This window comes from Limanda limanda, chromosome 17 (assembly GCF_963576545.1).
Source record: "Limanda limanda chromosome 17, fLimLim1.1, whole genome shotgun sequence".
Taxonomy (NCBI): domain Eukaryota; kingdom Metazoa; phylum Chordata; class Actinopteri; order Pleuronectiformes; family Pleuronectidae; genus Limanda; species Limanda limanda.
In genome coordinates, this window is record NC_083652.1 from 20,115,925 (window position 1) to 20,140,753 (window position 24,829).

General features: G+C 41.5%; 2 protein-coding genes across 2 annotated transcripts in view; one reads left to right on the forward strand and one right to left on the reverse strand.

The window, feature by feature from the left end:
- Window positions 1–347: 347 nt before the first annotated feature.
- On the forward strand, window positions 348–10,812 carry LOC133022996 (arf-GAP with dual PH domain-containing protein 1-like). The gene is made up of 11 exons (XM_061089911.1): window positions 348–564; window positions 2,272–2,402; window positions 3,328–3,419; window positions 3,999–4,081; window positions 7,809–7,921; window positions 8,260–8,406; window positions 8,640–8,723; window positions 9,062–9,124; window positions 9,231–9,302; window positions 9,514–9,742; window positions 9,834–10,812. The coding sequence occupies exons 1-11, from the start codon at window positions 474–476 to the stop codon at window positions 9,860–9,862; spliced, it is 1,134 nt and encodes a 377-aa protein (XP_060945894.1). The 5' UTR covers window positions 348–473; the 3' UTR covers window positions 9,863–10,812.
- A 1,307-nt stretch (window positions 10,813–12,119) lies between these two features.
- Window positions 12,120–24,829, reverse strand: part of LOC133023459 (ras-related protein Rab-26-like) — a 44,470-nt gene continuing 31,760 nt past the window's right edge. Inside the window, exons 6-9 of the mRNA XM_061090493.1 lie at window positions 14,470–14,535; window positions 14,100–14,156; window positions 13,298–13,374; window positions 12,120–12,219 (exon numbers count right to left, since the gene is read on the reverse strand). Coding sequence (XP_060946476.1) covers window positions 12,120–12,219; window positions 13,298–13,374; window positions 14,100–14,156; window positions 14,470–14,535 — 300 coding nt within the window. The remainder of the gene's footprint in view (window positions 12,220–13,297; window positions 13,375–14,099; window positions 14,157–14,469; window positions 14,536–24,829) is intronic.

Consider the following 24,829-nt stretch of genomic DNA (forward strand, 5'->3'; position numbering starts at 1 on the left):
TGACCTCTCTGACTACCTACATACTGAAGATCAAACATTTTTACTGTATAGATTTGGAGATTTTTCAAAGTAAAGTCCAACATGTGTACAATCAAATCAGTTCATTTTCTGGATATTGCAAAGTTCTATAAAAACACTTGCTCAATAAGTTCACCACAGAGATGCGGGTGTCTGGAGAGCAGGGAGCGCGATCCTCCGCTGGGTGTCTCCCTCCAGTCACACACCACTGTGAGTTAGATGAAGTCATGACTGGAGCACCAACATCACACTGACCAAGCCCCTCCGCTCACAAGCCCCCCCTCCACTCCTCGGTGTTCCGGCGCGTCATGACGCACTGTGCCCACTGAGTCCAGCGCGTCCGGCCGCTATTTTAAAATCTGCTTTATGTTGTAACTTTCGATCCACAAGAGTTTGACGTTTTCAGCCGCTGAGGAGTTTTTTTTTTTTTTTCTTAGAGCAAAGTCTGTGTCATCATGGCTTCGGATCCAGAAAATAACAGAGGGCGAATGAATCAGCTCCTGGGGAAACCTGGGAATGGAGAGTGTGCCGACTGCGGAACTGCAGGTATGCTGGAGGACGGGAGTTAACAGATGCTGGATATTCATTCGTCATTTCGATTATGAAATTAAAACAGTTGACACAATCCTCACACAGGAGAGTGATCTAACTAATGTGTAACCACCTTTCAACCCAGCGTTTAAATAAGAAACACTTGCTGAGCTGTTAGTGTTTCTCACTTCAACTTGCTGGAAAGATTCAGGGTTCAAATGTGTATCGAACTGTTGGCTGATTTCCTTCATGGACATATTGCACGTCCCCTCATGCTCACACCTCGGTTTGCACTTGTCATATCTGCAGTTCCTTACATGCAAACAGGTGTGGCTTGTTAAATAAGGCTTGTCCACTCGGAGTGGAGGTGAGAAAGATCTTGTAAAATGTGTCCTTTTGGATTACTTAATTAGCACAAGTTTACGGATTATTAAATATTTTGAGTAATTTGAGCTCCAGTGTGAAATGTGATGACCAAATAAATACCCCAGAGCATCCAATCAAACCTCAGTAAAATTAATTTCAGCTCTATACAGTTCTAATCACGCAGATCTCTTTGAAGGATTTGTTTCATATCTTGATGACAAACACTAACTCTGTTAAAATTCCCTTCCAAATAGGTGTGTTCACCCTCTATCTACTGACTGCCTGTCTGGATTATATATTACACACACACACACACACAGCAAAGTGTCTAACCACATCATGCTTTTCTCTTTCGTACAGATGCTGGTGTGCATCTTTGAGATTATGCACAAGGAAGTCTTTTTTTTCTCAGGCTGCTATTTTTGCCCTGAGCTGAGACCGTTTTCCTTCAGTCGTCATCAGCGGTTAAAGGGCTGCAGCTCACTGATAGTCTGCTTCACACTGCCCTAGTTCTTTGACTCACTCACAAAGAAACCACGACAGTGGCGGTAATGTCACTTTGCATCAACGCAATGATTCTGAGCGTGAGATCCTGAGAGCTGTGTGTGCAGCGTTTCACACGTTGCTTTTCTTTTTTTCTTGACAGGCCTGAAATGAAATGGATTTGTTAACTGTATCTTGTGATCTGAAAAAAGAAAGACACAAACATGTTCCATTGGTTTAAGTCTTAGATTCTAAGGAACCGATGTTTGCTATGATGCACTTTTCCCACACTTGTGTCCCTTCACAGTGATGATTCAACTCTTAATGTTCGGACCTTTCTCAGCAGAGAACAGATACATTTCACAAGCGCTGAAGCATAACTTGATAACATTTTGCAAACATTATTCAACAGACACATGATGTACCTGTGAATTTGTCTAGCTGGAATATATGTACCTACAAAATAGATATATTAATAACGGCATCTGAAAGGGTTAATATTCAACTTTATTTGACCCCAAATACATTTTTAACGATAGCTCACCATTTCTAAGCAGTAAGAAAGTAATTGTGGTCTATTGTTGCAACATACACTGTATTAGTAGTAGTGTCATAAGCCTAAGGGTCATTCAAGGTAAAACAATCACTCTCTGGAATGTTGTTGTCTTTCCAAGTTGGCATCATCTTGAGACACAAAGGAATACTCGCGTTTTACAGAAATATTGATCGTCTGTGGAGCTGAGCTACGATACCATCACTCTGAGGAATTAGACTGTTTTACAATCCAGTTTAGTGTCAACCTTTGTGCACTAATATGCAACATTTGCAATGGGTTTTACACATGTACAAACAAGTCTGTGTGTTGCTCTGCAGATCCGGAGTGGGCGTCCTATACCCTGGGTGTGTTTGTGTGTCAAAGCTGCTCAGGTCTCCATAGAAACATTGCTCAGATCAGCAAGGTGAAGTCTCTCCTGCTGGATCCCTGGAGCTCCTCAGAGGTGGAGGTGAGAACGATAACGTCTGAAGGATTTTCTTCATACACACACTCTGCCCAGTTGTTTTATAAGAGAAGAGCAGGCATTGATTTTAATCTAAAACTTGGCTTGAAGTAACTTCTGCAGCCTTTGGCCTCAGGCACCCCACCCTGTTGGGCTGTGAGCGTCACTCTCGCTGCAGCGGGAGAAAGAAACAAGTCTCAATTCACTACGGCCTGAAAGCCATGAGCCAGCAGCTGGCAGATGTAACTGATATCTCTGAATATGTGTTTGTGCTGCTGAATGCTGTGACTTTCAGACTTAACGTCACAGGTTTATATCATGCTGATGGTGAATTTGGCACCAGGAAATTGGTTTGTGGTGTGTTTTATCATCATTCTCTCCGTGCTTCCCCCTTTTTCTTTCTTGATTTGTGTGTGTGCACTTGTGATCCACTGCTTCTCAGCCCTGTGGTTATAAACACTCAGATATGTCTTAACAAGTACAGAAACCCCAAAGAAACCTTCATGGCAGCAGCATAAATGAGAAGAAAAGAGGCCGACCCATAAATGCAAGCACCACATCATACCTCACTTTGTTTTCTTGTGTGTGGGAGGGTTGCTGGTGTAGGTATTGCTAATGTTGTGGGGACCTACATCTGTTATATGGGGACAACAAGTGAGTTTCCATAATGTAAATCAATAGAATCTGAAGGAAAGGACATTTCTTTTGGTAACTATTAGGTTAGGGAAGTAGCAGCCATGGCTAAGATTTGAGCAAGTCTCCAGGAAATGAATTCAAAGTCAATGTAACTGTGAAGACGAAATCTCTCTCTCACTCTCTCTCTCTCTATTCTGTCACTCTGTGTGTGAGTTTGCAAACTGCCCTCATCAGACAAATTAGCCATTTTGCAACTTAGATGCACATCCGATGTGTTTGTCTCTCACCTCTGCAGTTCATGGACTCTGCTGGTAACAACGCTGCCAAGGCCAAATATGAGCAGATAGTTCCTGACTTCTTTTACCAACCCAAACACAAAGACTGCATGTAAGTGATGTGGTCCTCCACCCTCCTTAGATATCTGATTCAGGAGCTGCCTCCACTTCTCTACAGGTGGTCCTCTCTAAAAGCTGCATGAGTAAACATCTGCTGCCCAGGTGGATACTATAGAAACGTTTATTTTTGAATGGCATATGACAACAACATGAAGGTTCAAATGGATAAAAGTAGTTCATGGCGATTGTGCTGAAGGAATTAATTCCTCATTTGTTAATTTTTATGGTAAAAAAAGGGAGTAATGTTACAACGAGTTCTAACAGGAGGCCACAGTTCAGTAGGGTGGTTTCTTCTGAACTCTCTTTGGATATAATTATCAACAGATTGTACTGTGTTGAGAAAAAGACAAATCCATGAAGGGCTTGGAGCTGAACAAAGCCATTAGAGAGTGATGCAGATTAAACATGTTGAAATGAGTTATCTTAGTTCGAAACGTTCTGAAGATGCTGTGTGAGTATTACAGGAAAAGTCTGGAGAAATAAAGGGACAAAGCTAGATATGAGATATAAAAGAGAAGCATGAGCTGTATGATCAGAATAATCAAAGTATCCAACACCAACTGTTCTGCAGGCTCCTCCGGGAACAATGGATTCGAGCCAAGTACGAGAGGAAGGAGTTCCTGTCAGTGGAGAGGCAGGAGCCCTACTCTGCAGGTGAGGAATATATGTGTGTCTGCACGGTCAAGCACCCAAACACACAATGCTATGGCTTACTCGGGAAAACAAGTAATTGTCTGTGTCCTGCACAGCACCTTCTGTTCAGCATTGACTGAATACTCAGCAGGAAAACAGCATCATCCATTTATCATTGTCAACATTCTCAAAACAGCCGATCACATCCGAGGTAATGAGTGAAAGAGGGAGAGGAGGCCGCGGCTCACGTCCCACTTTGCTGCCTTGCAAATAAGAAAAACTTATTTTGAGCTTTAAACTACATTTAAAACCTGAAAATGTTTTCATTACATTTCAAAACAAATTCTGCATGAGTATCCGAAGTTCCTTCTCAAGTTTGACCAGTTAGTCGATCCTTTGAGAAAACAGCAGCATTGGTATCTGCTGGGGTTTGGTGTGTGTTGAAGATTGTGCTGTTTGGTCTGGTAATGGCATGATCCTGTCAAAGGGATTAATGCCAAGCAACTGATTGCACAGGTTGCACCATTGCTAGTATAGTCACCATTGCCCCGCCCAGTTATTCAGTCAGTCAGATTGCACGGCTGTTATTGCTGGGATAGCTGCAGAGACATTGAGGGCCTGTCACCAAGGGATGAAAAAAAGAACTTTCCGCTGTGTGTGTGTGTGTGTGTGTGTGTGTGTGTGTGTGTGTGTGTGTGTGTCTGTGTCTGTGTGTGTGTGTGTGTGTGTGTGTGTGTGTGTGTGTGTGTGTCCTAATTTCTTTCTGCTCCACATTGCCACAGTTGTCGTCTGTACATCTACCCAAGTATCTCAACCTTTTGTTGCAGTGGACTGTGTGAAATCAGTTTGCCATTGAGCTAAGAGTTTATTACACATCACCATGTAACTATAAGTGGACCAATATGATTCAAAAGTTGCCTTTCAGGTGTCCATAGCACACTCTTGAAATTTTAAACCAATTATTAAATGAAATGTGACATTATAACTACGTTTGTCCGTCATCACAAATTTGTTTTTTGCAAATTTCATCGTTTCATTGCCACTTTCTAGTCTTTAGCGCTGTTATAAAGGAAATGTGAAGCTGTCAGAAACGTCTGAATGTTGTGCTGATAAAACCTGATGGCCACTGACCACGCGCTCTATCAGCTCTTATTGCCTGTTTCCCTCTGTAACATCTGAGCCGGAAACAGGAAGTTGCGCAAAATGAAATCAGTTAAACCCAATAGAAGGCCTGGTTTGTGACACTGCTGTGTTACTTCTCCCCCTCTCTCTTGTGAGAGCAATACTAGGGAGTGTCTTGATACATGTGAAGAAAAGCGACGTCATTGTTAGAGCCGCACAATCAGGTTTACTTATTAGTATTCATGGAGACAAGGAAATGGATTGTAAGGTTAGAAATCAGCACAGTTTCCTTTTACTCACAGAAATTCTTGGTTATTGCTGTCAACATCAGGCACATTAAGAAGTGCGTTTACGTTGCATATAAGAGATGAAATATGACCTGGGATTTCTCAAACACAGTCATTTGATTTCTATTTTTAATAAAAACAAAGCAGTAAGACTAGTCGAATACGGGAAATCCGAGAAAGTAAATCTCTTGGGTTTTCTCATGCAACAGATGATACCAACATGCTAAAAGTAAAACAACCACTATCTCCCTTTAAGGTAGAGAAGATAAAGCTCTATTATCAGAGTCTCATGACTGTCAAGCTCGTCCTCCGTCTCCCTCCCTCTCCGTCAAAGGCCTCTTGTGTTGTGCTGGGCCGAGGAGCATGTGGGTGCCTCTGCCACGGAGGAAGAATGGTGCCTCTTGTGTGCAAATATTCTATATAACCTGGCTCATAAGAAAAGCAGGACAAACAAAACCCCAGCAGCGATCGGGAGGAAGACAAATGCTGTTGTGTGAAACTGACTCTGCTCTCCCGTGTTCATGCAAATACTTTACAGCCTGTAGTTTCAGGGAATGACTCTTCTCCTCTGCTGTGTGCCGATGTGTCCTCCGGGTGGTTAAACAAAACATTCCCACTCATAAATAATTGATGAAGCCAGTGCTGCTGCGTGTGGCCCACACCACACCATGATAACTTTATACGGTACAAAGAATCTGTAAACTGCAGATGGACAAGCAAACAGCTAAATTGTCCAGTTTCAGCTCCGTTTCCCTGAGGAGAGGGATGATTCAGATATAAAGTTCATGCATTTGTTCTTCTCAAATTGTCTCTATTCTCTGCTTTTCATGGCGCTGTACATAAAGCTTGATATTATATCAGCATCTGACGGAGACAGTTCCTGTTGAACTCTTTATCTTGCTCAGTTACTTGCAGGGGAGGTGGTTTTATCAGATGTTTATTTGCTGATTTGAATGTAATCCCATGAAAACAAGTGATGTTTATATGGGAAGCACCGAGGTTTGTTGTTTATCTATTTACCTTTTTTGAGGGCAACGCCACTATTACAATTGTGGAACTGAGACTACAGCTGAACGAAAGGGAACAAGAAATGTAACAAGGCAAAAACCACTTCAGGAAACCATAAGATCTATGAAAAAGTACCTTGATGCTCTATGTTTTCTTGCAGCAGTTGTTATTCCTGGATATTGCAGTGTCACAGTCTTGCTGGAATGATGAAAGCTATGGAACTAAGTTTAAAATTAGGCTCCCTGGCTTCAAACAAGTGTTCGTATCAAATCAGCGAAGCTTCTCCATACAACAATCTGACATTTGGACATCCAAGCTTAAAGAAACCTTCAGATCAAGACTACAATATGGTCGGTGTGAGTATGTGTGAGAATGCAAGTGTGTGTCAAGGGCAATGATAGTGCACTTCTTTCTGCAAGGCTGTTTGTGGTGGCTCTCGCTGAATATGTGCAGAGAAGCTGGTGTCAGGATCAGGCCAACAAGGGGTGTGTGTGTGTGATTTTGTGTGCGTGAGAAAGGGAGACATACTCTGCAGATTGTAAGAAGAATCTTACAGATTGTGCTGGTTCTTGTTAACAAATGATTTGATATAGTGTATATATGTCTGTATATGCGTAAGAGCTTTGTTTCGGATATGTTCACGCTTGCAGAGGAAGCTCATCAGATGGAGGTGAATTATCGATGTGTAGTAAAAGCAGAACCACTTCCTACCACCCTTGCTGGGCTGCTTGGAGCAGTGACCACATAAGCTAAAAGTGTGCACATACACTTGCACACACACACTACACACACTATACACACACACACACACACACACACACACACACACACACACACACACACACACACACACACACACACACACACACAGGTGCTACAGGACTTTGTAACGCAGGGGCTTTCAGGGATTTTCCAGCAGCAGCATAGTTTCTTGTTACTTAGTTAAAGATTCCTCAGTAATCTTTGATGCATTATGTAAAGTATAAAATAGACTTTTACTTCATGAGTTTGTAATAACCAGTGCATAAACAACACACATGCAGCAATAAGTTGTTTCCTGCCTTGATAATATCATTAAAAAAGCACTTATCAGTACTTTTACTTTAAAAAAGTCCCTGCAGCTCCAAATCGGTTGAACCTCTATATTATCTACGTGATAATCATTATTATTATTATAGCTTCATTCTCCTCTTCTCATTATTTATGATTTTATTTAGAAATATTCATGTTTGTCTTAGATTTTAAGGTAATATTAAAGGTTAATATTTGTTGTAAATGTCTGCTGTATAATCTCTATATTTCCATCCCATGTCGATGAATGGGTCCCTCAGGATACAGAGAGGGGTTCCTATGGAAACGAGGCAGAGACAATGGACAGTACCTGAGCCGCAAATTCATCCTGTCCGAACGGGAGGGGGTTCTGAAATACTTCAACAAGCACGATGTGAGTGTTCTCTCTCCCCTTCTCCTCTGCTGAAGCTGAAGTACTGATCTCACTTCATTTATTCTGTTATTCTACCTCAAAATGTTCAGATTTTCCCGGAGATCTTTCTATTTACACAATTTTAAGATCTGCATGTTTTTTTCCAAATGTGCTTTTTACTATCTGAAAACACCACGAATGGATGTTATTGCCTGCATTGACCACAATCAGGGTATTTTCAACATCTTTTTGATCTACCACATTATTATTGATCCTCATAGTTCTCATTTCAGGACATAAAGAAATAGGACTTTGCCATTGACTATCTTCTCTCTTAAAAATGTGTTTCCTTGTTGCAGGCCAGGGAGCCCAAAGCGATAATGAAGATAAATACGGTGAATGCCACTTTCCAGCCAACTAAAATCGGAACACCTCATGGCCTGCAGATAACCTATCTGAAGGACAACAGCACCAGGAATGTCTTTGTTTACCACGAGGATGGAAAGGTGAGTGGTACTGAACGTCTGTGGGGAGGTTTAGACTGGAAATAAAGGCAGGGGTGGGTCCAGGAAAAGCATGTGTGTGCGTGTGCGTGTGTGTCCATCTGGTGGAGATGGTTTGTCATTACAGATCCGTGTGTATTGATTTTTATGATAAGTGATCATTAGAGACTGTCTTATGATAAATAAAACTGAGAGAACACAGGTTTAACTGCCCTTCCTGATGTTCCGTCTTGAAGGAAATGGTGGACTGGTTCAACGCCATCCGAGCAGCCAGGTTTCACTACCTGCAGGTGGCTTTTCCTGTGTCTCCCCTCTCTGTTGTGAGTATATGCACTTTGTACCAATATGGGCACAAACACACAGGGTGTATAGCTGCTACTGAGGACACCAACATCGAGTGGTTTGAATAGTTCATGAGTTTCAAAAAGCTTGGGGATTAAATTATGCAATCAAAAAAACATACCAAGCGTCTTGGGCTTAAATTCATATTTGATGACTTTTAAGATACCAAAATAAATGAAAGCATACATTTCTGTATAAATTGAGTAAATAAAATATGAATCTAAGTCAAGACTTTTCTCAAGCTGTGTGGTCACAACTTCTAAGATAAGCACACACGCTGTTTAATCATTGAGGTATTTGCTTGGTGTTTCTCTAGTTGTTGCCGATGCTAACCAGGAACTACGCAAGGGAGGGTTACATGGAGAAGACTGGTCCGAAGGTGAGGTCTACCACAGCAGAGAAATGTGTAGAACTCATGATATCTGTGGTGAAAACATGAAAGCAGAAGGAACTTTTTCATTTGTAGCTCTGTGTCTGTCCCACAGCACACAGAGGGCTTCAAGAAGAGGTGGTTCACTCTGGACGACAGGAGACTCATGTACTACAAAGATCCACTGGTATCTGAAACTGCCGCGATTGCACACTGTATTTTATTTTTTAGAAACAACCCAATACAACAAAACTCAAAACATGCACCAGTACAGAGCACTCAGTAACATTTTGTCTGTGGTGAACAACAATATCAAAACAGACAAAACAATGAAATATGTGATATGTGTCAGTATTCTTTGTTTAAATCAGTTAGACTGTTTCTCCCCCTGCTCTCAGGACGCTTATGCCCGAGGCGAGGTGTTCGTGGGCAGTAAGGAGAACGGCTACAGTCTGCTGCCTGAGCTCCCGGCCAACACTCAGGGCTACCACTGGCAGTTTGGAATCACCATCGTGACCCCGGAGAGGAATTTCCTCTTTGCGTGCGAGACTGAAGAGAGTCAGAATGACTGGATGTTTGAATTCCAAACGGTTATCAACAGACCAATGCTGCCTCAGGAGTATGCAGGTAAAATGAACAAAAAACAAACAACTAAGATAAGTCTTTATTTAGGGGTTTTCTCTCGGAGTTGCTGATTGTTTTTATCTTCTCTCTGCAGTTGAGGCCTATTTTAAACACAAACCATGACTCTTGTCGTGTTTGAGGATCTTCTGGTTCAGGATGAGGAGCAAGAAGTGGAGCCTGAAGAAGAAAAGGGCCGGAGAGAGATATTTGTGCTTGACATCTCTTAATAGGTCTTATAAAATTCAGGGTGACGGTGTTACAGAATTGGCCTGAATCTCATTTCTCATAACCGGAAACTCTCACACTTGAAAGTGGACAGCCATCCTGACCTGAATGTGCCATTACTGATGCATTTGTAAATGTATGTATGTTTGCCTTTTGTGTAGGAGTGAAAACTGTTGCTGCTCAGACTTGGAAGAGATTTAAATGTGGTGTTTTCCATTCTTGTAAAAATAGCATGAGTCATTGTCTTGAATTTCAACCAAGTGTACAAACTGTGCCATTCAGGTCAGTTACAGGCCGAATTAAAACAATCGGACGTAGGAATGAAATATGTCAGTAAGAAGAAATAATACTATTACTCATGTTTATTTCCATGAATGACAATAATATTTATTCAGTTATATTTATTTGTTTGTCTAATTTGCTCTCTGCAAACGTTCAAGGTTATAATGCCAGGCACTGCAGGTACAACTTAACATTTTTACATTTAATACACATTCAATCAGCTGCATGTAAATGTATGGTGTGTGGTTTATTTGGCTTGCATTCCCATTCCTATTTTTGTAACACCAACAAATTAAGACTATTTCATGTCAAGGCTATTTATCCACTAGAGGGAGACAAAGGAGGTTTAATCTTGTGATTTAACCCACAACCACCACACTCTGTCCACGCAAAAGGTCTCTGTGACGTTAACCAGGTGTGCATGTTAAATATATTTCATACAATGACTGAAGAGAAAGGCCTGAAGATGTTTTTGAGCAGCGATCAATTCATTCAAGTGTGAGAGGAGGATTTGTGTCAGTGAATCTGAAATGTGCTCATGATTAAAAAGGCTCGAAGCCACGTAACCCGTTTTTATTGTGTTTATTCTCAGTTACAAGAAAGAAGCTGCACATTGAAAAGTAGTAAAACCATGTTAAGTAAATACTCTATATTTAAATTCTATGACTAAGGTGAAATCTACTAAATCAACTTACTGTTAAAAAGAGGCTTACGATTCTTTATGAATAGGATAAAGACTGTTAACAGATGATAAGGGTAAAAAATGTTTTGTAGACTGTGGCACTTTATATTTAATCTGTTTATATGAATGAATGCAAAACTAAAGCAGGAATTATTGAAGCAGTCTAGTAACATGTCCACCGGCTACAACTAAAACAGTGAAATAAAAACAGAATTATACATGTTTTATTTACAATACTTCACGCAACATTGTCAACAGACTCCAGATCTTTATTCCCAAAACCCACTCACAGTCATTATTCACCTAAAGTGCTACTTTTCTATTTACTTTTTTCTAACGTGCAGAAATAAATGTGATAAGTTTCTACACATAAGGTGTTTGACCATCTGTTTTAGAACATTTCCAAAACAAAACATTGCATTATCAAGAAGACCGGTTGAATTGGAGCTTAGAATCATAGAAAATATTACGATATTTATTTTTTTGTCATGTTTCTTTAGACCTGCTTGAACTACTTTTTATATATGCATTAAGCACGAATCTATATCTACTAAAACAAGCTTTGCTGCTATACTCAGTATCTTTTCAATACAAAAACATTGATTTGCTTATATTCTGTTCAGCTGAATCATGGAAATACTTCGACTGAGTTTATGCTGGTGAGCTAAACCTGGCTCCGTGGAGCTTAAAATCCAGACGTGAACACTGAACCTATGGACAGAAGACAAATCACTACACATCTGTTATATGGACATTCATACGTACATGGAGCAAGAAGAGAACTTTCAAAAATCAACTGAAATTTGAAGTGGATGCGAGAAAAAAACAAAAAGGCTTAAAAATACATTTTCCTTGTCTCCGCCAATAGTTTATTTTAATCCTCTTCACAATAAAATCACTACACACGTTGATGCAGAGATGTTGGCAACGTGTCACATTCTACCCCCGGGGGTCCAAAGATAATGACAGACATACGAGATGGAGGAGGAGAGGACAACAGACCCACGCTGTGAGAACTGAGAGGTTTAACAGTAAAGGATCAGAAGGACAAACAGGTTAATACCTCGCTGGAGCTGACTCCTCATCTCTGATCGTGTCAGGCATAAACACACACTTTTTGAAGATGAGTGATACACACACACAGACACACACACACCAACACACATATCCAGAGAGTGAGTGCATCAGGCTTTAAGATCTGCAGCACCCAGTGCCCTTCTTCTCCTGGTTGACGTACTCCTGCAGCTTGAACTTCTCACTGGGATCCTTCAGGGACCTGTGCTTCAGCTCCCTGAGACAAAAAGAAGAGGATGAGATGAGGCTAAACACAACCAGAGTCCCCCCCCACCATAATCAAAACAAATGCTCAGGTTTGACCTTAGCTGTGCAGAATCATGTGTGTCTACAGTTTGAGACAAGAGGACTGTTTTCATATTCCTCTGCTGCAGGAGAATCACTTTATGTGTATGTATGAGCGCAGGACTTTTTGACACCTAGTTTGGAGGCCAATCGTGGTCCAGCTCCTCCTCTCTGAGATTCAGTGCACGTTGAGACCATGGTGCCGACAAATAAATAAAAAAAGAAGCGACATTCGATGAATTTAGATGGGGGTTTGGATGATTTGCGGTTGAGGTGCAACCTGCACATCCTTTCAACGGAGAGAGGCTGTCGTAGAAACCTGCCGTCAACCCACAAAGTTGATGAAACGTTTTCAGGGAAAGAACAGAGGAAGTGCGATGTCATTCTCCACTCAGGAGGCCATTACTCCAAATAGCTGTTGGTTGCTTTACGAATTTTGTGGTCAAAGGTCAAACCTCGAAAAACACATTTTGTGTGCTGAGTGTGATATCTCAGAAACGTTTCAAATTTCGCACAAATGTTTTTAGGACTCACGTAAAAGCTAACAAGACTTTGGTGGTTGAAGGTCAAAGTCACCGTGGCTTCACAAAACACGTTGTTGGTATTGTGAACACACATTTCTGGGATCATGTCTAGTGAATTTTCATCCATTTTGGTACAACATTAAATTGTTGGAATTTAATTTAATACTGATTAGATATTAAAATAAATTCTTAGGTGAATTCCTTCAAATGTTGGCTATATTTGTCACTTGGACTCAATGTAATTGGTTGGATTTCATGTCAAAGTTCAAAGGTCATGCAGACATTATGAGTCTAGATTTTTTTTAATGTTTGCCTGAAACAGCGTTGGTTTGCAGAGGCATTCAACAGCAGGCTGGTAACTCTAGCTTTTAATGTTTCCTAATCATATAAAATAGGGGTTTTATTATATTTACATTAGGTTGATATTTAGTGGATTTAAATTCCAAAACATGTTGTGATTGGACCAACAAACAGGATGATACTCACCGAGCCACAGCAGTGAACGCCAGCTCCACGTTGAGACCCGACCTGGCGCTGGTCTCCATGAAGGGAACTCCAAACTCCTGCAGTGTCAGAGCGGTGACAGTTACAGGAGAACTTCACAGAAACATATGAAAACGTGACTCATAATAACAGGTTGGTGTTTCTGCATCAAAAACAAAAAACAAATCACACAAAAACAACAAGAGATTCCATCAGAATTTCTCAGCTCAGTGTTCAAGCTCTGAAATTGTTTATGTCGAATAAATTCTGCTCTGAAGGGATTCGTCTTTTTTTGTTTGCCTCTCTGATGATAACTGATGCTCTTTCTTTCCCTTTAGTTACTCACTGGCACTTTATTGCTCCCACCTCTGAAGACAATCACTCAGCTGTTTGCTGTTTGTTTTGTGGGCTGTGTAGCAACAGTCTAACACATTAATGAATATCATTTTCATCCTTCTGTCAGTGTGTGGTGGTTGTGTTGGTCGCTGAAATTTGTCACTATCTGAAGAGTGTGTTGTTTCTTTGTCTCATCGTTTTAGTTTGCAGGCGATACACTTTCTTTAGAGCAGGAGAGTCGGAGATAAGGAGCCCGAGTGAAAACGAAAACCGACCAAGATAATTCAAACTGCTCTGTAATATTCACAATCTTCTAATCTGAAATCCAAACGGTCTAATACAGGGTCTTGGATTTCACCGTAATTCAAAGCCGTTTTCTTTTATTCTCTATGCTGCTTGGTTACAGATTATCTTAGCTGTGGCCACCAGGGTGCGGAGGCTGTAGGTGCCTAGCTTCTCACTTCCTCACCTTAGCAAGCCGCTCTCCGTCTTCTCTCTTCACCACCCTGTTGTGAGTGGCATCCGCCTGGAGAGACGTGGAGAAGGAAGATCAAATAGAACGACATCAGATGTAGACCCACAAACAAAAAAACACAAACACACGTACAATAACAAATAACACACTAAAACCAAATACACTGCAGAAATTTACACTGAAACATACATTGTTTTATAATAACCTTAAATTTACATTTATTTTGACTTAAGTTTTGGTCCATGTCCCATCCACTAACATTGAGATGATTTAGCTTCACTTATAAGGAGCTGTCATGTCACTCAACCTTGTATATCATCATAGTGTCTTGCCACAGTCGCAAATATTTCCCATAACTCCTTGCCTTGTTTCCGAGCAGCATGAGCACCACGTCCTGTTGGGCATATTCATGGATCTCGGTCAGCCACGCCTGGTGACAGCACAGAGACAAAAGACATGTGGCTGTTAGAAAAGCAAAAAGAAAAAGAAAAGAAAAGCTTGTCTGGGACTCGACAAGGACGAGACGCAGCATTAAATCTAATGACGGGAATAAAGAGGAGGATTAAAGTGAGAGCGACTGCAGCATTTAGATGAATATGAGAGAAGGTAGAAAAAAGGGCAGACAGGAACATAACAGAGGAAAGGACAGAGCGCTACAAGGACTAACAGCAAGAGAGAAATAGAGTGAGAGTGTTACTATAATGAAAACCCATCGGATTGGGTTTAATCAAAGCTCCGTCCCGTTTGGACACAGGGACGCAGACTGTGTGAACTCTGACAGCCCCTGACCCGGCGTCCACTGTGAATGAATGATCCATCAGCACAGACAGACACCTGCAGCTTCTCCTGCTGATGAACTAATAATCCTCATCTCGGCAAAGGTTAATTGTACCCACACTGAACTACTCCACATTGGATTTCTGAACTCCTGGTCATCAATCCTCCTTTTTTTCCCAGAGTGCTCCTGCTCAAGAGGCGATTCCCCCTCCGACAGCTTCCCGTTTTTTTTTTCTAATTAATGCTGCTGATGACGCCGTGTTTGTGAAAGGATCTCACCGGGGGGGGGTCACCTCCAGCCAAAGTCTCCCGTTAATTAACAGGAGATGAAACAGGCATGGTGTTGACACTGCTGCCCTGCACATGAGAGAAATGATAAGTGTGTGGGAGTTATTTTTCTCCTCCGAAGGACGTTATGTTTGTCTGTTTGTGAGCAGGATGACACGAAGACTCCTGAACGGATGATCAACAAACAAACCCATTCAGTTTTGAGGGCAGATCTTAATCAGGGGACGGATCCAGGATTTTTTTCTCCCACTTTCTTTAACATTGCAAGATTTTCACCATTTTCCCAGAGGATAATTTGTTATAAGAAATTCTGGCATATTTATGGAAGTGATATCTATGAGTGTATGAAACTTGGTGCAGCTTGATTGAATTTTAGGGGATTATTGGAGGTATGAGCTCTGTCGAGAGCCATTCTGGTCTTGGTATTTAATATATTGTCACATAAAATGTATGAGCACACTCATGGTTCTAATGTAATTTAATCTAATGACTTTGGTTTTCCCAAACCAAACTTTTCAGAACTTTTTAATAACACTGTAACAATTAACGGTCATGCAGGACTGAATAATGAAAGCTTAGGTTTTATACTTTCACTCTTTTCAGCTTTTCCTTCTACCATATTTTTCTCCCATTTAATGACAATGACAACATCTTGAAAAACCCCTACAAGCCCCCTGATGAATCTCATGAATTTTAGAGGTTTGGTTGAAGACTAGAACGTTTTAATGTGTGTATGATATGACTGAGATGGTGGTGGAGGTTTGTACTTCAACTTTACAACTCTGCTATAATGTATGTGTACACAGTAGCACAGTAGTATGTGCATTATTCATAATCTTAATACAAAAAAAATGTAGTAAAGTATCATGTGTTTCTTTCAAGTTTCGTTAAAGAGGCCAAAATCCCTTAAAACGCTCCTGCCTGTACATGCCTCTGTTGCCCTCTGCCTATGTCGATTCTCTTCAAATCAATTCTGAATCACATTTGCGTTTTGATGTGATCCGGAGTCAATGAGGTCAAAAAGATCAAGAGATCCAAACTCTGAACTTATTTATTCAGGAAACTAGAAGAGCAATCGGACAGCACATATAACCCAGGCTGATTTATCACCATATATACTACAATTTCAACCTTTCACAGATATTTTCTCATAAGAATCTCAATCCCAAATCTACACCTTTCCACCTAGTTTTCCACCAAGCAAGACCCACCAAGAAAGCCGGCTCAGAAGTTTGTGCAAAATCCTGCTAATAGATAGAAAAACAGACAAACAGCAACATGAAAACACAACCTCTCGAGTGTAGAGGAGCGTTTGGAGAAAGGTTCTGACTCAACCCTCTGCTATTCTGAGAAAACTGGAAAGAAACAGATCGAGTCGGGTCGTTTGAATTTGCATCTCCGCTGCTCTTCAACATTTGTGCTGACTGAGGGGTTGAAACTTTACTGAAGAACATTTTGCATTTGGCTAATTGCTTCATACATAATTCAACTTTCGACAGTGTTTCCCTTCATTCACATGTTGCTTGGCGAGGCCGACTGCTGTTGTGGCTTCTCATTAAATCGTGTGCATCTTTCTCAAGAAAAGTTTTGTTAGTATGAGGTGACACTGACGGAAATATTAGCATATGTGCTCTTTATGATACACAGGAAATTGTTCAACTACTCTTCCCTTGCACAGGAAATCAGTCAACAAATCTCCCCTGAGCTGAAATGTTGAGAATATTAAAAACACTGCTGTTGCTTTTTACACTTTTCCTTTTTCCATAAGTGTCAGTGTAAGGTAATGTGTCTGCCTTGACACTAAAGGTAGCATCATACACTGAATACAAAAAGCGATGTAGACACGTGAAGCCCTATTCTGACCAGTAGAGGGCGACTCAATAGTCTTCTTCCCTACAGCATGAGGTTCATTTTAATAAATCATGATCCTATTGGGTGCAGGTTGCAGGTGTAGGTGGGCATAGTGACCTCAAGCTCCCAGTCAAGGCTGACATGGCCTCCCAACCATCTCAAGAATATTATAGGTTTAACCAAGCAGATAAATAATGAATATCCTCAGTGGCCATGGCTGTAGGAACTGGGCTTCATCTTTTAGCCTAATCAAAGCTCCTAATCGAATCAAGTCGCCCTATTCCTATATCTCAAAGTGCAGCTTTACTTTCTGTTCTCTGATGAATTCAAATGTCAGTTTAAAAGGTTTAATAAAACCTCCCAGCCGAGCTCCCTCTAAATATGAAACTATGGAAAATAACTGGTTGCTACTTGCTCTAAAATATCAAATCCCCAAAAAAGCTTATGCGCCTAAACATCCTGCTGACACTCACACTGCCTGCTCAGCTGTAGAAGTACGAGACGACAATATGACGGCACAGAGACGGATGTGATGGAGGCAGAGATGTGACAGAGACAGAGAGGGTGCCGAGAGGCAGCAAGATGGAGAGACAGACAGTGACAGTGAAAAACAAAGACCGAGGGATCTGTATCAGAGAGGAAGGGAGATAAAAGCCGGGCAGACAGCAGCTGGCGGCTACATCCTGACATTGCAGAGACAAGTTGTCACAGGCGGAGGTATGTGAGGCTACTTCTGATGCTGCCTCCTATCCCTTCTCCCTTTGTTGTCGCTGAGAAGAAAAAACAGGGCACGGCTCCAAACACAGCACGAGCCAGGTCAGCCGGAGCGGTTTGCTGGTTTGTGATAGGCCGGCAGGTGTCCTTTAAAACTGTCCTTGCTGATTATGTACAATTGAGGATTAGGTGCACTGCCTCATGAGTAAAGTTAGATATGTGAATGCATGTGTCAGGTGGAGCTCCTCTCAAACGGATTAGTATCTGACACGAAGGTCACAGCAGTTCAAGATTCAAGATTCAAGATTCAAGATTTTTATTGTCAAATGAACAGAGATAACATGAAGAAGTCACTGTCAATGAAATACTTGGGTCACAGGCTCTCTTTAAGCAATTCTCAGTAATTTCAACCCCAAAAAATAAAATAAAAATAGAAATAGTATACAATAGAATAACAATGAAATAGAATATCAAAAATTTTAAATAGAAAATAAAATATATACATCTAAATATATATCTTTACAGATTCAAAGTGAAGACTAAAGAAAATGGAAATCACACCACAACAAACGCTGCTATTTCGGAATAACAATCTTCACACTGAAGAATTGGCGTGAGAGGACACGAGTAAACAATCTAAATAGCTTCTTCACTGAGATGTTCGCAGAAGTGTCCTGCGGAGGATCTGTGGAGAATTGAGTCCGGACTTGTCTCTGCAGTTTTGCCTTTCACACGTGGCAGAGACAGGACAGAATGCATTCATTCCGCTCTGGAGATCACGTGGTTTTGTTTGCAGCACATAGACACCAGCATCGACTCTAATCACCACAAACCCTCTTTATCATCTTCGTTGGTGTCTTCTACGAGTTTGGCTTCACCTTTTTCCTTTTTCCATGTCATCTCGTGCCAGTCTGAGAGCAGCTCTCTTGTGAGGACACGTGAACCATCTCTCTGTTGCCTCAGATACATTTGTCTTTGAATACCCCACTAAGTTCTGGGCATGAACAACAAATGATGATGCTCCTTCCTCTTCACAGAATCGCTCTTCATCCTGTTGAAACTCACACTTCTCTGAATAGGATAATGACTTTCCTCACGGAGCCCCGGGGCCTTTTTCCACCCGATTCCAACTTTCCCTCTGTTGCACTTTCGTCTAAGCAGATTTGCTACGGTGTGACGATGCTATTCTTGCCAGACTTTGATCAGAGTATTACAGCAGCTGACAGAGTGGAGACGTCTGCTCCCGACAGCCGGCAGAGTCAGACTGAGCCGACCCGGAGTAGCGCGGGGGGGGGGGAAGTAGGGCTTCTCCCCTGAGAGGAGGTTTAAGCTCCTCGAGGCAGCTGAGCTAAACTGAGTGACACCGTCGCTGTCTGACACGAGAAGACGAAGAGAACAGATGCAGAGGAATCCTCCCGCAGCTGTGTGGGTTCACACATTCGAGCTGGTGCGCGGGAAATCATATGCTATATATTTTATCATTTCAAAACCAAAAAGGCTCTGTAAAGCTTGTGAAGTATATTGTGGTCAGCCAAGTGGTTGTAGAAGTTTGATGATGAAGGAAAGGACCGCGGACCCAGTACTCACAAGTATAATAATGATTATTACACAGAAGTTTCACAGGTCAGACGGATACCATGGTATACCCGGAGACATCACAAGCCAATAGTGAAAGTCTGACTTCCAGGGGTCGGACACACAGTATATATAGAGAGTTTGGTTCCGCCCATGACTTCAGGTAAATGCCGTCCCCCCATGGGATTTCTGACTAAAGAGGGACATGTTTTTGTGTCCGAACGTGAAGACACATTGGTCAAGAACATTCCTTCTACACCCGTCCATTAGCTAGTCAGAGGTCATTCCCAAAGTCAAGGATTATTTCAAAAAGGGAGAGAACTTCTAAAGTAACCACCTGGAGGACTCCCTGAGAATGTCCGAGAGTCCAGAAGGCAGGCATCACAAACGTAGGCCTGTCATTATGTTTTGAACACATACCAAATTGATCTACTCTAACGAATATACAACACTTGCAACAGCATTTTTTAGACTCGTGGGATCTTGTTTATCCAGGTTTCTATCTATCAGCAGATTTTTATAGGTGCACACATACACAGTCCGTCCAGTCCAAGAAAGATCAGTGAACGACCTCTTCACATCATAAAAACAACACTAAAAGCATCAGCATCGTAAGCTGATTTTCCCTTTGACAGGGAAGAGGAAAAGGCTTTTATGTTTGTAGAAGAGCAGCTGACGGGTCTATCTGGCAGAAGACACGGGAGCGAGACCTGTGTGGATGACTGACGCTCTTTGTAAAGCTGCAGACAGAGTGAGCACGAGAGTGAGACGTGCAGAGAGGAACCATCACTTCTCTCAGCGCTCTCGTCCAATTTGTTTCTGAGCACAAGGCCTGACCTTAACCTCAGTGTCAGTGACAAGTTTACTTAGTTGTGAGTAGGGTTGCAAAGGGGCGGAAACTTTCCGGTAAATTTCCGGAAACTTTCCATGAGAAGTTTAGCCCGGGAATTTTGAAAAAAAAAAAAACTACGCAAATTAAACGCTGAGCAATAAAAACATCATTCAAAACACTATTTTAAAGATGTATGGAATGCAGCACACGCTTCACGTTGAGTTTCAACCCTCCACTGAGCATTCTTCCATCACATGCACAGATAATTCCCAGCATCCTTCACTCTACAGCAGGGCTATTGAGGCCTGCTGTAGAGTGCAGGACTAGTCAGGTAAGTTTCCATGATATTACTGGGAAAATATATTAGCATGCTGATTGAGGATTGTTCATCTGTTCATCTAGCCTATTTCCATTCATTTATCCATCAATTGTAAAATATGTTTACAGACGATTGGAATTGTTTGCCTAACTTTTTATATCTCTGACATTGCATTAGTGTTTTTTTTACAAACTTTTTTCTCATCTTATTCTACAGAACAATGCCACGTGCACGATCTCATGTGTGGAGACATTTCACCCCATCCAATGTAGAAGGAAAGGCTGTGTACATTTGCAAATACTGTGCAAAGACCTATGTTAAGAATGACACAACGATGCAGAAGCATATAGTCAAGTGCCCAAAGTTTCCTCAGGGCTCAAATCAGCATATGACACAACAAAATGTTTATATTTATGTCTGTATATGACAAGGTAAATACAGTTAGTATAAATTACCCACAACATTTCCAGTTTATTCCCGTTAATTCCCGTATATTCCCGTTAATTCCCGTATATTCCCGTTTATTCTCGTTAATTCCCGTATATTCCCGTTAATTCCTGTATATTCCCGTTAATTCCCATGGAAAGTTTCCAACTTTGAATATTCCCGGAATTTTGCAACCCTAGTTGTGAGTGATGTTAAATAAACCTGTGGGTTAAGGTGCCAGGGTCTGTTCTCAGAATTAACCCGGCACCTGCAGCACCAAACTCTTTCCATTACTTGGGCTCAAGGTAAACTTGTTTTTTTCTATACAATACAGGGATTCAGTTTGGCCAAAGAAACACAGGAGCTGAAAGCTAAAAAAGGGATTTTCTTTCCGTAATATCTTTGGCTTAATTTCTGAATAGTGGGACGAAGTGGAGACGCACCGTCCATCTTAATATACAGTCTATGCATGAAACTGGGATAACCTACAGTGCACTATGACAGTGAAGTATGCACAGGCAAAACACCCACTGTGCTGCATCACCTGCAAGTTGACAGGTCAGCGAGTAAATGAAATCAGCTCACACACCCTGGCAGTGCGAGCCAGGATCTCCACCTGGTAAATTGATTTTTATTTCTATGAATAATGAAAGTGTGAATATCCAAATTAATAATTCATGGTTTTCAATATACTTTGATGAGAAATATAGATGTGGAGGGAGGTGAAAACTCTCAAAGCTCCCGGGGAATAACTGTTGCTGCTGTTGTACATTTCTCATGATAAGGAAATGAACGTGGCATCTAAATGTGCATGCGGAGGTTGCACGCCTCATTATCATGAAATGCTCTGTGACATCCGTGTCAACAGTCTCCAGAGATGTGTTCTGCGTGTGTCGGGGGGGGGGGGGGGGGGGGGTCTGTGCCTTCCTGTCAATCAAGCTGATATCTTGTCAGTCCTCATGTCAGCCCTGGTAAACACAAGTCCTCTTTAAATGGGCTTTTTCTTTGGCCTAAATGAGCTTCACTATATGTCAAGTGCAGTCGTCGTGTCAAGAGAAGTGATTTCTTTGAAAAGCTCAAACCACCTAAAGTCCTGTGTGGAGTTTACTGACTTTGACAAACTGATGTCGAGTCAGAACATGATCCACGTTTGCTAAAATATTGACATGTTACACATTAAATAATTCATAAGAAATTGGGGTGCAAAGCCTCTTGATTCCCTCTTGGTGGCTAGCTGCAGTATAGGTCATAAACCCTGCCTCCTCCGTGTTAGCAGATGGGACAAACTATAAAGTCAAACTACACTGTTCATTTTCTCCACAAGAAAGACAATCCTTTTTTAAAAAGCTATAAAACTGAGATAAAAACATGGAAAAAGGACAAAGAATGAGGAAAATTACATATATTGTTTTTAAGTTTGAAGTTAATATATTTCTAATTTCTCATTTATGTCTCCCGTATGTACAACCAGAGAAATGTCAGTTTCAAATGATGCAACCATGCCTGCCCACTTACGTCGTAGTAAGATTTCCAGGAGTCATGCTCTGTTTCGTCTGTATCTGTAAGCTTGAACATTATCTGTGCGTCTTACTTTACAGATTTATTTTCAGGTACGTTTCAACTTTATTGCAAATATCAGCAAATATCAGTCTTATTAAGTTCTCAATAATCGTATCAGGATCATTGGAGGAGGCAGGTACTATTAGCCCTGCCTCCTCCAACGAGGAGAAGAAGAAACTTAAATCAGAAGACGTCAGTGCCGAGACTCTGCCATAGGGAATAGGCTATACTGAGTCATTACTTTTAATATTTTATGTATATTTAAAAGCTAGTCCTTACCTCTGAAAAAGTTAATGAGGTACTTTTCTTTTACTTGAGTACACGTTTTCTTTTCTGCACTTCCTCCCCCGCTGCCCTTTGGATAACGGATCCAACGACAGCAAAAAGCAGGTGATTTATGGGGCTTTCCTCATTAATCTTGCTTGTGCTTGACTGCATGTTTGTGCACTGATAAGAACCCCATCCCCTTTGCCACTTTGCAGCTGACATGAAAGTTAATGGAGACGTGAACAGAGAGTAGCTGCCTGAACACACAGGTGAATTGCTTTTCCTCCGACACTTTTCCTCTGCACAGCTCCGCTCCACTGCTGCACATAGAAGTCCAGGACAAGCCGTAAATTCGGTGAAGGGATCCAGCTGACATGCTAATAATGTTCCATGAGGGAGAGAAAATCAAAGGCGGTGTGTGAGTGACAGGTTTAATGGATGAGGTCTGCTGCACGCCATGCCCTCAAGAACTTGAACAGAACGTGGTGGTGCAGAATGATCCATGAAATGTTGTTTTCATACATCACTTGTGAAACGAGTCACTTCTAAAATGCCAGGGCCGCCGCTGATTATAACGAATGGTATTTGAATTTCATATTCTTGCATTATTTACCGACAGTTTCTCTCATCACCGTCTGGCCCGCTGGTGCCATGACATTTAAGTAACAGCTGCGTGGTCGGTGGTTATTTGAAGCTGATCCGTGCGCCGGGGATAGACAGAGAGATGAATGAAGGCGCACGGATACAGCTTTATTCTTCTCTTTCTGCTACGTGCATCTAACCGCGGCACATTACACGTCTCTGTGGGATCTCGCAGGAAACACTTGGCCAAGGCAAGCAAGTGCAGCTCAAGTAAAGAGTGGGGAAAGAATAGATGTGAGAGAAAGGTTTGACTTGTTAAAGTTAACATATATATGTTTTTTACCGACCACGGCCACATGCTCACCCTGACCATCGGTGCACTACACGATCCATGTGCCAGGACTGGTGGGCGACCACAGAACATAATCCAATCCAAGTTATTGATCTGAACAGAGTTGGTGTCTTATGAGGCTGCTTCACATGGATCACTGCCAGAGCGCTGATCAATTCTAATGTTGTGAGGGATTGTATTTTGGCATGCGGTCAATAGTGCAGCTTCAGCTACAACTATCGTTGCCTTTAAAATGGTTACAAAAGATTTGTTATCAGATTTTTTTCCTGATCTGCCACGGCTATTTTATTTTACATGAACAACGTTGACATGATTGTAATTTTAAAGAGAGCAAACCGACTGAAAGTCATGACCTGACTCTAGTTTCCTTCGGTTCTACTGAGTAATTTAGTGTCATTAAGCTTATTGTCTCCACCAAGGACATGAGGCTTTCACCCGTGTCTGTTTGTGTATTTGTCAACAGGATTACACACAAAGCAATGAGCCGATGTGGAATGGGACATAGGCCAGTAAAGAATCTGTTACATTTTGGAGTGAATTCAGTTTTTTTATCACTTTCCTTAACATTGCTTTCTGGACAATAGCTCAGGAAATATTGTACAGACCCTAATGCAACTACTTGGTGAACATTGTGTGTATATATCTTCTAATTGTTCCTTAAAGTTATATATTTTGTGTAATTTTGTTCTTATATTATCCAAAATGTTTCCAACAATGTTCAAAAACGCAGAGAAATTCCCAATTTTTTATTAAAGTTTCATTGCGGTCGCCTTTTATTTAGTTTATATCTGCTTTCCCCATGGCTGTGTCCGTCTAACAGCCGGTTAGCGAGGTTGATGACATGAGCATAATGGGGGTTTGCAGCTCAAAAAAAGAAAATCACTTTTCAAGGTCCGGGAACAAAATCTGCCCCCGTTGTTGAACTCTGTGTCTCAGGACCTGCAGGTTAATTTACAGAGAGGCAGCACTGAATCTCTGATTGGACAATGTTCCCGATAACCATCACCAGAAAACGATTCTTGGGTCTTAACGACAGCGCCACAGGAGTCCAAGCTGCTTCTGCACAGTAACCCAGACAAATGATTTGCAGCAGAGGCCTAAATGGACTCTTCTAGTCCCCCTGAAACACGACTTCTGACAAGAAGACATCCATCACATCGCTAAATGGCTTCTGTGTTTCT